General features: G+C 45.7%; 1 protein-coding gene across 7 annotated transcripts in view; it reads right to left on the bottom strand.

The window, feature by feature from the left end:
* The window catches only part of EXD3 (exonuclease 3'-5' domain containing 3), a 215,484-nt gene that overhangs the window by 109,399 nt on the left and 90,597 nt on the right, over positions 1–15,488 (bottom strand). For all 7 annotated transcript variants that reach the window (XM_030461428.1, XM_030461430.1, XM_030461425.1 and 4 more), the window contains 5 exons: positions 5,162–5,328; positions 3,072–3,210; positions 2,536–2,749; positions 1,730–1,839; positions 407–611 (listed from right to left, as the gene is read on the bottom strand). In XM_030461428.1, the coding sequence (XP_030317288.1) occupies positions 407–611; positions 1,730–1,839; positions 2,536–2,749; positions 3,072–3,210; positions 5,162–5,328 (835 nt within the window). The remainder of the gene's footprint in view (positions 1–406; positions 612–1,729; positions 1,840–2,535; positions 2,750–3,071; positions 3,211–5,161; positions 5,329–15,488) is intronic.

Raw genomic sequence — 15,488 nt, 5'->3', positions numbered from 1 at the left:
GGGTCTGCCTGGTTTCACCCTGCTCTACCATGCACTTCACTGTGACAAATGAACACAGCACTTGCCCTCAGAAAGGCTGAGAAAATGGGGCAGAAGGAAGCGGACTTTCTTCTTTTCAGCCAGTGAGAGGAGTTTCCAGTGAGAGGAGGGTGATGTTTCATCAGACATAATCTGCAAAGCTCAGGAATTCTTTCATAAGGGACATAATGATTCACTGGGCAGTTTAAAAACCATTGAAGCCATGGCCATAAAAAGAGAAGCATAATGTCTGCTGGCTTCTCTGAACTAATCTGCCAAGCCATCTTCTTCGTTTTCTACTTAACGATTTTCCTGGTGACAGACAACAGACAAACACAGCCTGTAATGAGCAATCTGGAGCACTTTGCCATGGAGTCAGTGACCACACCTGCATAGAGGATCTGTTCCTCCCTCAGAGGCCGTTTCTCCCAGTTAGACAGCTGCTCTGTTTTATCCAGAGGCTTCCCCAGCACATGTTGCACCATGAGGCTGAGTCCTTTCTCCTGTTGCCTGGAACCTTTATCCTCACAGCTCTGCTCCAGTGCATCTACCTTCTGGCCACCCTTCTTGGAGTCAGTGAAGCTCTTTTGCAGCTGATGGAAAGAAAAAGACACAAAATAAATGGTTCCAACATAACTTCTACAACACCTCCTATTCCAGTGGGTGGGGTCACACACCAACCCTCTGATTTTTATCTCTTGCCTGGCATATTGAATCCCCTTGCATCAGACAAGGGCTGGGATGACATTAGATATATACTGCATCTGGTTATTTGTTTAACAAACATACTTGCTGGAAAGAAATCTGTTTCATAGCCAGGGAAGGGAAAAAATTGCACTGTTGTATAGCATTGCATCAGAGAAGTGGGGCTGTGACTGACTGTGCAAAGTTTTGCAGAGTGCTCAGCCATGTGGTTGTTGAAAACCAACTCAATAAAAGAACAGCAACCATAGTTCAGAACCTTTCTCCTTCTGGTTCCAGTGAAAAAAGGTATTCCTGTAACACAGCAGGCAACAACCTTCCTGCAGTTGCCATTTCACAGATTATATGGGGGCAACAACTGTTGGCAGGTACCTCAGACCCTACAACACTTCCCAGGTTAAGCTACTAGTCCCAGAGATATGAGTTCACCCCAAGCCATAGCCTTAAACACACTCTGCAGATTTTACCCACTAGAAAGTTGTCCTTAACATTTCTGCAGACTGCTAGAAATGATTCTGTACTAACCCAGGGACAGCTGGAGTTCAGCTGAACAAAACTTTCTGTGCTGAATCCACCAGCAGCTCTTCTGAAACATTATGAGTTCTCTACAAATCATTAACTCCACAATATCTGCTTCTAGAATGGAATATCTGAGTTTCTACAAGAATTTAACTCAGAGTTCAAGTATGACTTGTGCTCAGAAACATCATCTCAGATGAATGAAGCTGTGCAGTTCAATTATTTTTTCATAGTTTTTATAAAGGCTATGAAGAAAGTTATTAGCATAACAAGCTCTAACTTTTTAGCTGATGAAACCCAAATGCTTCTGTCTTTCTTTACAGAGCTACATTACCCTCAAAACCACAAGTGGAAAGTACCTTTTTGCTCCTTCAGCCATCTCCCTGCCCATAGAGGACACAAATACAATGCTGTGAAGTCATGCATGACAGTTATCTACAGCCACACGCAGGAGACACAGTTTTCCATAACTCCAGGTGTTCATCCTTACTTGTTTGTCTACTTGGAGCAGGTCCAGCACACCTCGTGCTCGCTTGTCGGTGTCTTTCAAAGCAGAACAAGTGGCTGCAAGGCTGCTGAGGTCTCCAGACATCCCATAACCTGGAGATAAAAAACCCACAGAGGTAGAAAAACACAAATCGTGGCTCATGCACTGCAGCTCAGAGTCAAGATGCTGACAATATATGTACAAACATTGATGGAAAGACCACTAGGGAACAAGGCAGATTTTTGGCTCTCCTGTTCCTAAGAGAGACTCTTGCAGACCAAGACTGGGAGAGAAGAGTTGGATGAAAAGATGCTCAGTTTAAGATCAACTTACTGAAAATCTGCTAGGGCAGTGAAAAGCAATTACCAATCTGCCCTTGAACTTCAGGTTTGCCAACTCCTGCCAAAAGGCTCCAAACAGAATCTCAAAGCAGGTAAAGCCAGTGAGTTCTGCTATCCAGGGCAGCAACTTTGGGACAGGACCAGCAAATCCAGAGAGCTTTTCATGACAGACTTCCCTAGAGCACCCAAGCTTGGGTGCAGGCTGGGGTTTGGTATGGAATGAAGACAATGCCAAATCTATGGGCAAGACTAAATCAGAAATCTTGGATTTGGCCTGAATTAGGGAGACATTTCTATCATTCCCAGTTACAGTGGTCACCCTGTTAGCTGGCATGGCAGTCTTTGAATACTCAGGGCTACAAAAACTGGTCCCATGATAAGTGAAATGAGAGAATGACAAGAAGACTCAGGAATTACACAAAAGAAACAGTGTAAAGACTCAAGGAGCAGAGAAGAGGCTCACATTACCTAGTTTAGTGATGGCTGCATCTGAATAGAGCAGCTGGATGAAATGAGGAAGCTTCTCCTTCTCACCCTCAGTCTCAGCTTGCTCCAGAAGCTTTGGCAGGTCTAGCAGGAACACCTCATCCTTCAGAGCAATTTGGAGGAGGGAGACAGGAGGCTTCCCAACCATGCCAAATGAAGGCTTGTACTCCATGTCAATGCCAACAACCTGCCCAGGCTGCAACACAGACAAAAACCTCTTCATTTAAGAAACCATCTATGTTTTTAAGTAACCTGCACAGTCTCTGTACAGAGCACAAGTGTTTCCTTTCCATCTCTTTGCTCTCATACAAAATACTGTAGAGATAGTGCTGAGTAAGCTGAGTTACCCCTGGCACAGCAATTCCCAGTGTTCCCCAATCAGACAAGCCTCAAGAAAGCAGCTAAGGAGCTGTCAAGACTTTGAGGGGGAAACAGTGAGGGCAGTGCCCCCTCTGTGCCAGTCTGCTATGAATTTTCTGTTCCTTGACCCTTTAAAGTAAGTACAAGGTGACACTCACCTGCAGCACCTTTTCCCAGCACTGCTGTGTCTCTTCCCATGTCTGTAGGAAGTGAATATTTGCCCGTGGAATAGGAAGCTGGTAATAATCCTTCTTCTTACTTTCTTCATGACTGTCTGTTTTCACAGCCTCTTCTTCCCTGCACATAACAGATGCAACATGCCATGAGGGGAAATCTGGGTTGGAGGAACACTGGGAAATCTTAAGCTCCTTATTTCAATCTGGCCCTCTATTTCCCCATGCCACTCAACTCTTCCCCTCTCTTTCCTCACTTTTCCCTATAATCTCTTTCATCTTGACTCATCCTCTCTTTTTATTCCTATAAAAAGAAATATATATATATATATAATATCCTCACACTGGATCTGAGAGCTCAGCACTCACACATGCAGTATGCTCTGCAGAGAACACCCAACCCAAACCTCAAGCCCTGCTTGCAATGCCCAGTTTTTTCCCAGAACCAATACAACTCAGAGGACAAAGCTGGACAGATGTTTCCACACCACAGATAATGCATTTTAGAGTTACTGATTTTTGCCCTTGAGCTTTTACACTAATACACTGTAATACAGAACAGAGGAGCTGCCTCTGCCCAGCACTGTGTCCAAACTGGAGCTTCCACTTCCCCACAGCAGGAACTGGCTGAGAAAGAGACTCAGAGACTGCTCCACACTAAGATCACTACCAGCTGGGCATGGGTGAAGCTGTTTCAGCACTTTACAGTGCAATGGCTTGGGAAGGCTTCCCAGACCTCCCTGCTGCTCTCCAGCTTCCCTGCCTCCATCCCTTCCCTGTAAAATGTTCACACAGGTTGCATAAGAACATTTGTCCTGCATTTCACAGCAAAGAAATGATAAAATAAAGTTTCAAAGTAAGGGAAAACAGCCAGCTGAACCCACAGACCATGTGCTTGCTTGTGCTACTCCCTCCATTTGGGTTTCAGATGGTTCCACACAGAGAAATTTTGCCTCTGTACATTAATACCCTGTGAATGTTGGAGGATGCCTGAAGAAATGAGCTAACTGGCTTCCTACAACAGGATCTTACACAGCACATTTTCTTTTAAAAATGCTGCAGTCTCTTGAAATGGCCTTGTAATTGGGAGGTCAGCATATTGCTATGGTGTCTCAGACAGATGATGCAATCAGAGGAAAGAAACTCATAAAAAATATCCAGCTATTTTAGACATATCACGCATTTCTGGATAGTCTCTTTCCCACAGAGACTTGAAATGGTTTATTATTTGAGAAAATATTTACTAATCTTATGTTTAGGGACTGTGTGACTAATTTTGTAGCATAGCAGCTTTCACTGTACAAACACTTTTTTTCCATGGGTTTGTGTGCATGGGGAAGTCAATATTTGTGTAAAATATTTAATGAAGGTGTGCAGTCTCAGGTCTCCAGGAATATTATCACCTGCAGAGATCAGGAGCTGCGTGTGGGGTGACCAGTGGCAGAACTGATGTCATTTATATGCTGGTATCACCTTGTTCTCTACAGTCTTAACACCCTCTCTGGGAACTTGCTGCTTTGTTAGCTCAATAAATAAGGCAGCCAGACTGCTCTATTAGGCTCTCTTGATTTTCTAGCAGCAACTGCAGCAGGTATCATGACTAGATGAGTAAACTGAGGCACAAAAGGTTTTGCTCATCTGTCATATCTCCTCATGAATGGCAGGGCCATCAGCATGCCTTCCCCCAGCCCCTACATGACACAGGCTTCCTGGAGCAGAGATGGAGCTATGGGTTTTATCTTCCCAGCTGCACAGTCTGTGGATAAGTCACACTCCTGTTAATTGCCTTTTGAGGGGTTACACCCCATGGAAAAACCTCTGGCTCAAAGAGGCAGCTACGTTTGGTATGGAATGAAGGCTTCTGCAGACACTTCTATCAATGCCTGCAGACATTTCTAGGCTTTTGAAAAGCAAATGCAGCATGTACATACTCAAGATGTGATCTGAGTAAATGGAGGAAGCTTTTGCTAAATTATCTCCCCACAGAAGCATTAGAGCAGACTATTTTAAGAAAAGATGCAGTCTTTGTATGATAAGTAATCTACACTGAAAAGACACAAACCAGATATAGTTACCTCTCTTGGATGTGAAGCTTTTGAAGCTCATCAGCCACTTCTTGAGGTAACATCTCCTTGGGCACATTGCAGCACTGTGCCCATCTTGCTGCTGTGGGCAAATCACAGTACTTGATAAGCAACTGGATCAGGTGCCCTTGGAGCCATCGATTCTCCCCAACTGTGCTCTGCAAGGAATCAAGGGTGAGGAAATCCTGTCAGTGCAATTCCATCGTGGGTGTTTCTAACCCCTCTCAGGACACAGAATCCTCAGGGGGTCCTGGACAAGCAGAGAAAGCAGCAAGAATCCCCCCACTGCAGAGTGGGTTTGCTCAGACCCAGTGAGTGCAGAACTTCCCTGCCAAGAGGTGAAGGACTTCAGCCCAGAGCTCACCAGGGTACTTGGGGCCCTGGTTTTTTGTGGTTATTTGTTCAGGGAATATCACTTTGCAGGTACAGAGAAACAAGGGAACACAAAGCCATTTAGCCTGACCAATGACTTGATCAGATTCTGGTTATACCAAGTAAAATCAGAACCAGTGACTGCCCAGACATAAAGGTCTTTGGGCTTCTCAGGCAGGTAATTACAGAAAGGGTAAGGATTTGGATTGGTTTAGTCCTACTTTGTGCCTAAACATGGGCCTGAAATGATGCTGGGACTTGATGTCCTGGGAGAGGCAATAGGATGGCTTCTCTAGGTAACAGGGGGATGGGTTTCCTCCAGCCTTGGCAGTATTTGCAAGAGCACAGCTGTGTGGATGGGTGTCCTGTGCAACCAGCACAGGCTTGGCCAGCTCTGTGGATGGGGCCCAGGGGTGTCAGTGGTGTCACCCTGCCTTGGAAACAGGTTGTATGAAAGGTCCTGTGAAAGTCCTGCTTTATCCCCACTGATGGCAACTTTCAAGTCACTCCTGCTGTGGAGAAACAGGGTTGGGCAGAAGAAATTCCTCCCTTTGTGTCTATTCAAGGCCTCTGTAGATGTGACAACTGGATTATTGCTTCAGCCAATATGGACAAACACAAGGAGCTCAAGTGTGGAGGCAGGAGCCTGGGTCAGGTGCAGCTGCACACAGGGAGGGCAGCTCAGGACACTCCTGGTTCTCAGCTGCTTTCTGATTGCAGCAAACATCCCTGCCCCAGCAACCTGCAGAGCCCAGGGCCACAAACACAACCTCTGTGTGGTTGTACCCAAAACACCCATCCAGGCAGTGGCTGGAATTTGGCACAGCAGAGCTGCCATGGGCAAGGGGCAGAGCTGACAAACAAGGCAGTCCCAGTGCCACAACCAAGGTCACCAAAGCTCCTTTCTTGTTCTCTCTCTTGTCCAATGCCCTCCAAGGCACCCTTGCCCAGCAGCTCCAAGAGGAAACAGGAAAAAAAAAAAATTAGGAATGCAGTGACACCAACAGTCAGGACAGCTAAATTGGGGCAGGACTCTCCCTCTTTTCCTTCCCAACCAGCCCACCCTGTGCTCACCCACACCCCTGAGCCCCTGGAGCTGGATCAGCCTTTGGCTCCTCCTGCCAGACTGATTCCTGATGGATCTGCCTTAGCAGTTATTATCAAAACCCCTTAATTGCTAAAAGAAGCTGAAACTCCACATGGTGGATCAGGACCTGTAGCTCCACAGCTGTCTTGCCACTGGCACTCCCAACACCTATTTTTCCGTGTGGTGAAAAGCTCAGTCCCACATTTGAAGTCCATCCCTGCTCCCTGCACACTCCATGGCCATCTCTCCTTCCCTGCCCATCCCGAGGTGCTCACAGGGTCAGATCCTGCTCCCAGGGACTGCCAGCACCTGGGCTCTTTCCCCACTGCCTGTACAAACACAGCAGGGTGGGTGGGAGGCTGGGGCCATGGGGCCTCATTCCTCACATTCCTTCAGGAACTAAAAGGTGAGAAGTTGCCTTCAAAGCAGGCACACTGCACAGAGATCAGGAAACAAACCTGTTGATGGCCCCAAGGTAAAAGGGAAGGAAACAAGAAGAAGAAGAAAAAAAAGAAAAGGAGGTGCAGGAGGGGTGAACCACAGAGGTGCAGGAGAGGGTAAAGGCTTGGAAGAAAATCCAGAGAGAAATTTTGCATCCCTGGTAACATGTATGAGGAGCCAGGCTGCTCAGAAAAACAACTGCCCCAGCACTGAGTCTGCACCCCTGGGACCTTGCCAGATGCCAAAGCACATTTATTCTCATGGATATTTGAAGGAAGATTTTTCTGCTGCTCCTTAGAGGCAGATGGCACAGCAAGGAGCCAGTGTCAAGCAGCTCACCAGGGGCTTGGTTACCAGAGAGAACCTGACTCAGAGAATCATAGAATGTCAAGGGTTGGAAGGGACCTTAAAGCTCATCCCACCCCCCTGCCATGCCCAGGGACACTTCCCACAGCCCAGGTTGCTCCAAGCCCCATCCAACCTGGCCTGGAACACTGCCAGGGATGGGGCAGCCACAGCTTCCCTGGGCAACCTGTGCCAGTCACCCTCAAATTAAAGAATTTCTTCCTCATGTCCAACCTAAATCTCCCTTCTTCAAGGCTGAAACCCTTTCCCCTTGTCCTCTCACTGCACACCCATGCAAAAAGCTCTACCCCAGCTTTCTTGTAGGTCCCCTTCAGGTGTTGGAAGGTTGCTGTAAGGTCACCTTGGAACCAACCCCAATTGGTTCCACCTTGGAACCAATCCTTTTCTCCAACCCCAAATTCCTCATCCTATCTTCAAAGGAGAGGTGCTCCATCCCTCTGAGCATTTTAATGGCTCTCTGAAGAGGGAATGGAGGGAAAGGGAAGGAAAAGCAACCACATTAATGCTGCCTGTCCTCTACATTTCCTCCTGAATCTTTCCTCCCAGCCATGCCAGTTCTGATACTTTGTGCCTCTCCCACATTTCTGCCTCATGCAACTCAGCTCAGTCAAGCACCTACAATGTGAAGGGAATCTCTATAACCCTTCCTGCTGCATTTGGCAAGCCACTTCTTAGAACTCCCCAAAAGAACATATTTTCTTATTAACATCACAGAGCAATTCCCTCTTCTAGCTTCCCCTGTGTCCATCCTATTGTCTTTCTGCCTTTCTTCTAGAACACAGAGTCTTTGGGGTTGGATTTCTCTTCAGTTCACCCAGAGTAAATTCTTTATAATTCTCATTATGTCAGCTTTATTTCTGGAAATAATGAGGTGCAGATTTTTAAATTTTTTGTTTGTTTTTTTGTTGTATTTTAATGATAATAGATTTATTGTTATAACCACAAAAACAACTCTGGAAAGAAGGTTAATCTCTCCATCTTGCATTCTGAAACAGAAAATAGCTATGTTTTTTTTTTTTTAACTGAAAAACTCCAACATTGCACTAAAGGGGAAAGGCTTCCACTACAACAGCTTTGCAAGAAGCAAGAATGTAGAAGCTTTGGCCCCAGAAGATGTGAGCATAGATGCAAACATTTCACTGGGGACGACATTTGATGTATTTTGCTCTCAGTAAACGAACACTTGAAGAGGAAACTGGCACAGTTGCTCTGATCATCATCAGCGACATCTCCCAGTAAGAAAAGATTACCATGAGGCTTGTTTACATCCCTCTCAGAATTCTAGACATATCATACCTTCTTTAATCCATAGGCACACACAAAAAAACTCCTGACACCAACAATACCCCATGATTAAAGCTCTCCAAAATGACTGCTGCAGATTACCGACCCGTAAATCCTGTTCTTCCCCAGCTGAAGCCTTTACAAAGCTCCCAACAACCAGTGCAGAGCAAGCTTAGGAATTTCCTGACTTTAACCCAAGGAATCAGCAATTCCTCTGTCGTCATCAATAACTTTGGATCCAAGTATCCAATAATTTCTTTGGAAGTCACCTTACCAACTCTGGATTACTTTTATCTCTATGTGTTAAGTTGCATTTGTGTCTGAATTTGCCACTTTCCCTCAGCATCTTTTATCGTAAGTGAAGTTACTCACACCAGTTATTTACCTGCTATTTGCAGGGTCAGATTCTAATTTGACTTTTGAATGTCTTGGAGACAGCAAGTTTAGAAGGGGGAAAATAAACCTGGACTTTGAAAGGACAAACCCACTGTAAGCAATCAATTCACTGTGTTTCAAGTAGAAGGTGTCACCATGGCAGGGGTTGGAACAAGATCATCTTTAAGGTCCCTTCTTACCCAAATCCACTCCGTGACTCCCTGAGCACCCTACTGTGTTACCTGCATTGGTACTTTGCTGTATTTATGGTTTCTGTTTCATTTGTGCCACATGGAGAGATGCTGCAGTAGGAAGGCACCACTGGTATGGCACGGAAGTCATCTCTGCCCAAGGTTGGAGCTGGGACCCTCAGCACCAGCTCAAACCAGGCTCACAGCCTGTTCCGTGAGAGAAGGGGGATCCCAAATTCTGGGAAGCCTCCACAGCTGCCACTCAGAAGGTGCCAACTGTACCCAGAGCTACTTCTGAACTGCTCCTTGTGCCAGCAGCAGAGCACTGACCCGTGGCCAAGGCACCAAGGCAGCAGGAGGAGGCAGCTCTGCTCTCTCACCACTCAGCTGATCCCTTCCTCACAGGGGAAGGGCTACCCAGATGCACTGATTTCTGAACTGAAGAAGCACCAAACAGTCCCCATTCATCTCTCAGCAGACTGACTTTCAGATAGCAATCTGTGCGTCACCCAGAGCCACAATTCAGAGTTCTGGAGGCCACTGCCACCCCAATGGCAGGGAAGTGGTCTGTCTTCTTTCTATCAACAAAGCCTGAGCAGTGTGGCTTCAGCTTTGTGAATCAGGAGATTCAGATTCCCAGTCTCCCCATACAATCAGCTCTTCCCAAAGGCACTTAAGAGAAGTCCAACTTAAAGTATCACTTGAACTGCCCCTGACTGAGAAGAAGAAGCTGAGGGAGCAGGGCTTTTTCAGCCTAGGGAAGGCTATGTTGGAGGTGTGGGGGAATATAATAACTCTCTTCAATTTTATCATGGGGGATCATAAGGAAGATGGAGTCAGACCCTTCTAGAAAGTCCAATCAGGACCTTGAGGTGTCAGTGAGAGTGGCTAACACTGCAGTGAGTCCAGTGGGGCAGCTTCTGCAACACCTTGTATAACTAAGCTGGCACTGCTTTGAGCAGGAAGGCAGAGAAGAGACCTCCACAGGCTTCTTCAAACTCAAATTAGGTTGTGATTCTGTGATTAGCACTGCTGTGCATTCCCCAGCACTGAGACTCCACACAGACAGGAAGCTTCTTGCAGTGACTGCTGCTTTCAAGTTCCAAGCACCTCCCGGGTGAAGAACACCCAAGATCTCATATACCCAGAATACAGGATGGTCCTGATTGTGCTAACTATGTGACACAGAGATCCAAATACATTTCCTGCATCGGGATTCCTTCCAGATTTCTGTCAGGCAGTCCCTGAGGGAAGTAATTCATCTCCTCCAGATGAAGTAATCATGTCGCCAAAATCTGCTCATCCTGCTACAGATGAGACAGAGGTAAAGGATGAACTCTGGTTTCAAAGGCAAGTCTGAAGAGAGAGTATTTTCAAAGAACATCAAGCAAAAGGTTGAGACTTTTGAAATGTAGCACTGGACATCCTTCATATCACCTTTACCCAACCCACAGAGACACTCACAGATAAACTGCTGGCAACAGCTCCACTCCACAGGGCACAGGACATTTCCCACCACACAGATGGAAGGCTCTGCACACAACATTTTACTTCAGTGACACCAGGGTCACCAGGCTTCACTTCAGTATCTGATCAGAAGATGGACACCACCATTTCTTGGCTGGAGAAGGCACAAATCCAGAGAAGTTGAAGTTTAAAGGTGAAGGTGGAATACTCAACAACATTGTTCCTAAGTGCTCCAGTGAACTGTCAGGCATGCAGCCTCCCAGATGCCTCAAGAAATGGGAGGATTTAGTTAGGATGGCACCATGACATGTCTGGAAGGTGGTAAAGCTGAGCTCTGACACTGACCCACCTGCATACAAATGCAGATGTGCTAATGCTGTCCCAAAAAATCAGCTTTACTGTCAGATTAGCCACCCAGCAGAAGGGCAAAGGGATCCTGTCCCTCAGTCCCTCTGGATTTCAGACAAATCTCCCAGGAGAGATGCAGCCTGAGGCTGTGTTGCTGTGCCACTTGCCTTCAGGGTCACAGATCAGTTCATGGTCTTGTTTAGCAGTGTAGGTGTAGCCTGACACCCTGTCCCCTTTGGGGACTTTCCCAGTGGGAAGATCAGAACATTTTATTTGAAGCCACAATTAACTCGTTTTCCTCAGCTACAACCCACAAAAACTCCAGGAATGCCAATACCCAAAATCAGGGTGCATTCACCTGCAATACTTGTTCAGGGAATGTCATTGATGTCCTGAGGCCTTTAAGGAGCTACAGAGCCAGGCTAAGCCTAGGAAAATAACCTTTGTTTGGAGAGAGAAATAACTGCATGCCACTACATAAAACAAAAAGTACAACTCCTTACCAAACAGACCAGGGTAACTTTACCCTACTTGCTTTTTCTTCCTCCTTCACTTCAGTCTGAACTCTGTCCTGAGAGTCTGAGCTTCTCCCTAAAATCCCTTTCTTACAATCACTCCAGAGGTGTCCTCTGAATTCCAACCTAACCCGGGCCCCAGAGTTGCTGAATATTATTCCTCCCAGGATCAGCAAAGGACCAGGGACTCGTTCTGAATACACAAACCACAAGTTTTGATATGCTTCCAGATTTCTCACACCTCTTGGTCCCACGATGGCAGGCTGGAGATATTTTCTGGGAGCATTCCAGCACTTGGCAAGACTGAAGATGAATGAGGATGGGGAAAGAGGCCAAACTCTTTCAAAGCACCAAGTAATATGTTACTTATCACAGTAGATGCTTTGTGTAAGTCCAGTAATACAGTGCATTAAAGACAAACTGGCAAACCTTACCTTCCCAGTGTATTCTGAAGTAGCACTGAGCTATCTGCCTTTGTCATTGTGACACATGCATACACCAGGGAAGTATCCCTGTGGCAAAAGGGAAATTGGGCTCTCCAGTTTAAGGAAGCAAAGGCTGCCATCACATACTGCCCACAGGTGACCTGCACCACTGCTGAGGTCCCTGTATGAACCAACATGATTTCCCTGGTCTCTCAAGCCTAAGAAGGTTTACGCAATTGCCAAATACTTTCAGAAACTCACTGGAGAAGTCCCCATTAAAGCACTCTCTTTGCCTTTGTATCTTGAAGCATGGAAGCCCACACAGGGAAAAGAAGATTTCCTGCTAAGCCACGAGGCTGCCTGAAAGATTGCTATCAAACAGGATTATTCCAAAATTCAACTTATCAGAAGTAGTGGATATCCACTCTTACTACAGGATCTGTCTGCAGGAACTCAGCTCCAGCTACAAAAGCACAGCAAGGGACAGCAGTGACAGCCACACACTGCCAGAGCTTGACACCATTCTGGGGACAGGAGCAGAGATCTGAAGTTCTGCTTCACTACAGGACTGTGAGAGCTGCAGATATGAAAAGAGGAAGAGCCACAGGAATGAAACCACCACTGCTGTGTCTCCACTGCTGCTGTTAAATTAACTCACAGGATTACACTTCATCAATTTGTCAGGACATTCATGAGCTCCAGCCACCACGAGGCCTTCCCATTCATTTTGGATAGCCCTAATATTAACCCTAACTAGCTAAACCAGTATACCAATAAACCCAACCAATCATTCCATTAAATGTTCCCATACCCAGTCACATACATTATAGGAATTCACAAGCTCCATCTTCCTTTCCAAAAAGATGTGGAATTCCAGCACATTTACTCCCCAACAGGGTAAGATAATTTACAGCTCAGGTCCTCCCTGTATCAGATGTGGACTTCTCAGGAGAAAGGAACTGCATAAGGGGGAAGAGATTCAGAAACCTCTTTTTTGTTCTCTCTCTATTGCATTCTCCCTCCTCAGGTCAAATTCCAAGTAACAAAGGTGGAACCTCCTCTTACTTGGTTCTGGCTCTGGATTATTTAAAAAGATTTCTATAGAGGTCCTGCTATACCAGGCTGGCATCATTACTCTGCACATGCTTATTCCTAAAATTCCACTCTTTTCTTGTGGCAATAGCTGCATGAAAGATCAGTTATCAAAGACCTCCAGGTCTGTATCACTACCTTAATTAAAAGGTCTCTAAGCTCTGAAGTGGAATTAAATTAAAATCTAAAGAACAGAAGCAACAACCTCATTCCTTTCCTTTCTTTTTAAACCAGGCCTGAGCTTTACTGACATCAGACTTCTTAGGTCTCTTCTCTGCTGCTGCTTCACTTGTAAGCAGGTTTGTGAGAGCTCCTGCCCAGCCTTTGGAAGCCCTTCCTCAGGCCCTGCTGGATGCTCACCAGGGGCTATTTCATTCCTTTGGACTCATACTCAGTGCTCTTCCTGGCTCCTCTCTGCTTATGGATCTGTTCCAGCCCAGGCTTGTTTCAGAATGGTTAGGAACTTGGGTTTGGGTTCTTTTTTGTCCAAGAACATACTTATGTGGCATTCCCAGCAAGGGATATCTTTCTGTTTACTAAAGTCTTCAAAGTGAATATGCAAAAACCTTGATGATGGAAATCCTTGCTCTGGAGCCCCAGCTCTTCCCATCATTAGTCTAGATGCCCACAGGAAAAATATGGGTTAGCACTTATTTCTATTTTACCAGACACAAAACTCCTCTGGCTCGCAGCCAAAGCAATAACAAATATCTTTGCAGGATCTTTACTGAAAGCAAAGCTTGGCAGTAGGTATTTCTCTCCTTTAATCTCATTTAGTACATTTAAACTCCTGGTGGTTTTTGTTCTGAACGAGAAATGCTTGAGAGGGTTGACTGAATGAACTCTGAAATTCACACCCCGGCAAACTGGACTGATTTCCTAAATCCATAATTACAGCATTCCTCAGAGATACACATTCTTTCAGAAAGAACAAGGGAAGATTAGTTTCCTGTTCCCATTTACATGACTTCTCTGTCAAGAGGAACTTTTTTTGTTTCTAAACAATCCTCTGTTTATGTGGTTCTTTTCTTGGCAGGGAACTGGTGAACTAAGCTCACCTAAAAGTATAACACAGCCAAACTATCAATTGCAAGGAGCCTGAGCATCTTTGTGCAAGGCAGATGATTTGCACAGGGCTCTAGAATCCAGTGTCTACCTGTGGAAGAGCTCAGACAGGTACCCAGCAATTACAGGGGTTTAAAATAATCTGGGATGATTATTAAATGACTGGGTAGTTTTACTGCTGACTGAATAAGAACATAGGAGTTGATCTGTGCCTGAATGCATAAAAGGATTAAGGCTTTAGCAAAAAGTGGGCAAGTGTAGATCCCTGCATCTGCACATCCCCAGCACAGACACTACAGAGCTGCAAGTAAGAGCTGTGTCCCACTGGCAAACAGAAGAGGTGCAGGTTGTCCACTGACAACCTATTTGCTTCCCACTTTTAAAAAAGCAGCAAACACATCCTCTCCTTCACTAGCAGGCAAGCTCCATGCTCATCTTCCTCCTTGCCTCCCCTATTTCTGCTGGAGAGGCCAACACCAGTGCTCTTGATCAGGTTCTGTTTGTCTTGGAGAAAAAGGACATCCAGGGATTTTCTCATTTTCATTGAGCCTGTCCCCATTTTTGCTTTGTGGTCCACAATCCTCCAGCTGGTGCAGCCTGGAGTCAGTAACAGCTATCCCAGAGACTGGATAGATATCCTGGAGACTACTAGATTAGGCTCCTGACATGGCTTTTAAGGAGTTTGTTCCTATAAAGTTTTGGATGATATTCTTTCCTTTATTGCTTCCTAGTCCTAAAATGCTTCAGCTCTTTGGCTGCATTAACCAAACCACCAGGGCACATCAGTTCAGTCTAACTGCTTGCTGATGCTCTTAACTCTTTAATCTAATACTGACCTCTCAACCTACAGCCATAAGCCAATTAGCCTCTTTTTTATACCATACCAAATCTCTTTCTGATGAAGTTGTGCTTTCTAGTGAATGCATGCTGGTGACAGAAATGTAATTATACTGCTTAGCAGCAAGCTAGCCCGGGCTGGTTGCAGGGGGTTTAAGGTCAGAAACCATCTCTAGCATGCCAGAACAATTTAAAGTACATTTTTTCTCTCCCCAGTGTGCTCTCTAGAGATTCCTTTCTTCACTCTCCAGTACTGAATATTCCTGCACATAAAAGCTACTTGGCCACAACCTTAGAACTGAGGTCCTGAGCTTTCAGAGGGCTTGCTTGCCAATAGCTCACTGAAGCAGCAGGCTGAACCCCCAAAGCTTGGCCCTGCAGGGACACACTGAAGGAAATGTGAGCTGATTTTATTGAGCAAACACATCTTCCATCACCCCGGAGAAATCCCTG

Source organism: Calypte anna, chromosome 17 (genome assembly GCF_003957555.1).
Source record: "Calypte anna isolate BGI_N300 chromosome 17, bCalAnn1_v1.p, whole genome shotgun sequence".
NCBI lineage: Eukaryota > Metazoa > Chordata > Aves > Apodiformes > Trochilidae > Calypte > Calypte anna.
This window is presented reverse-complemented; position numbering and strand designations above follow the sequence as displayed.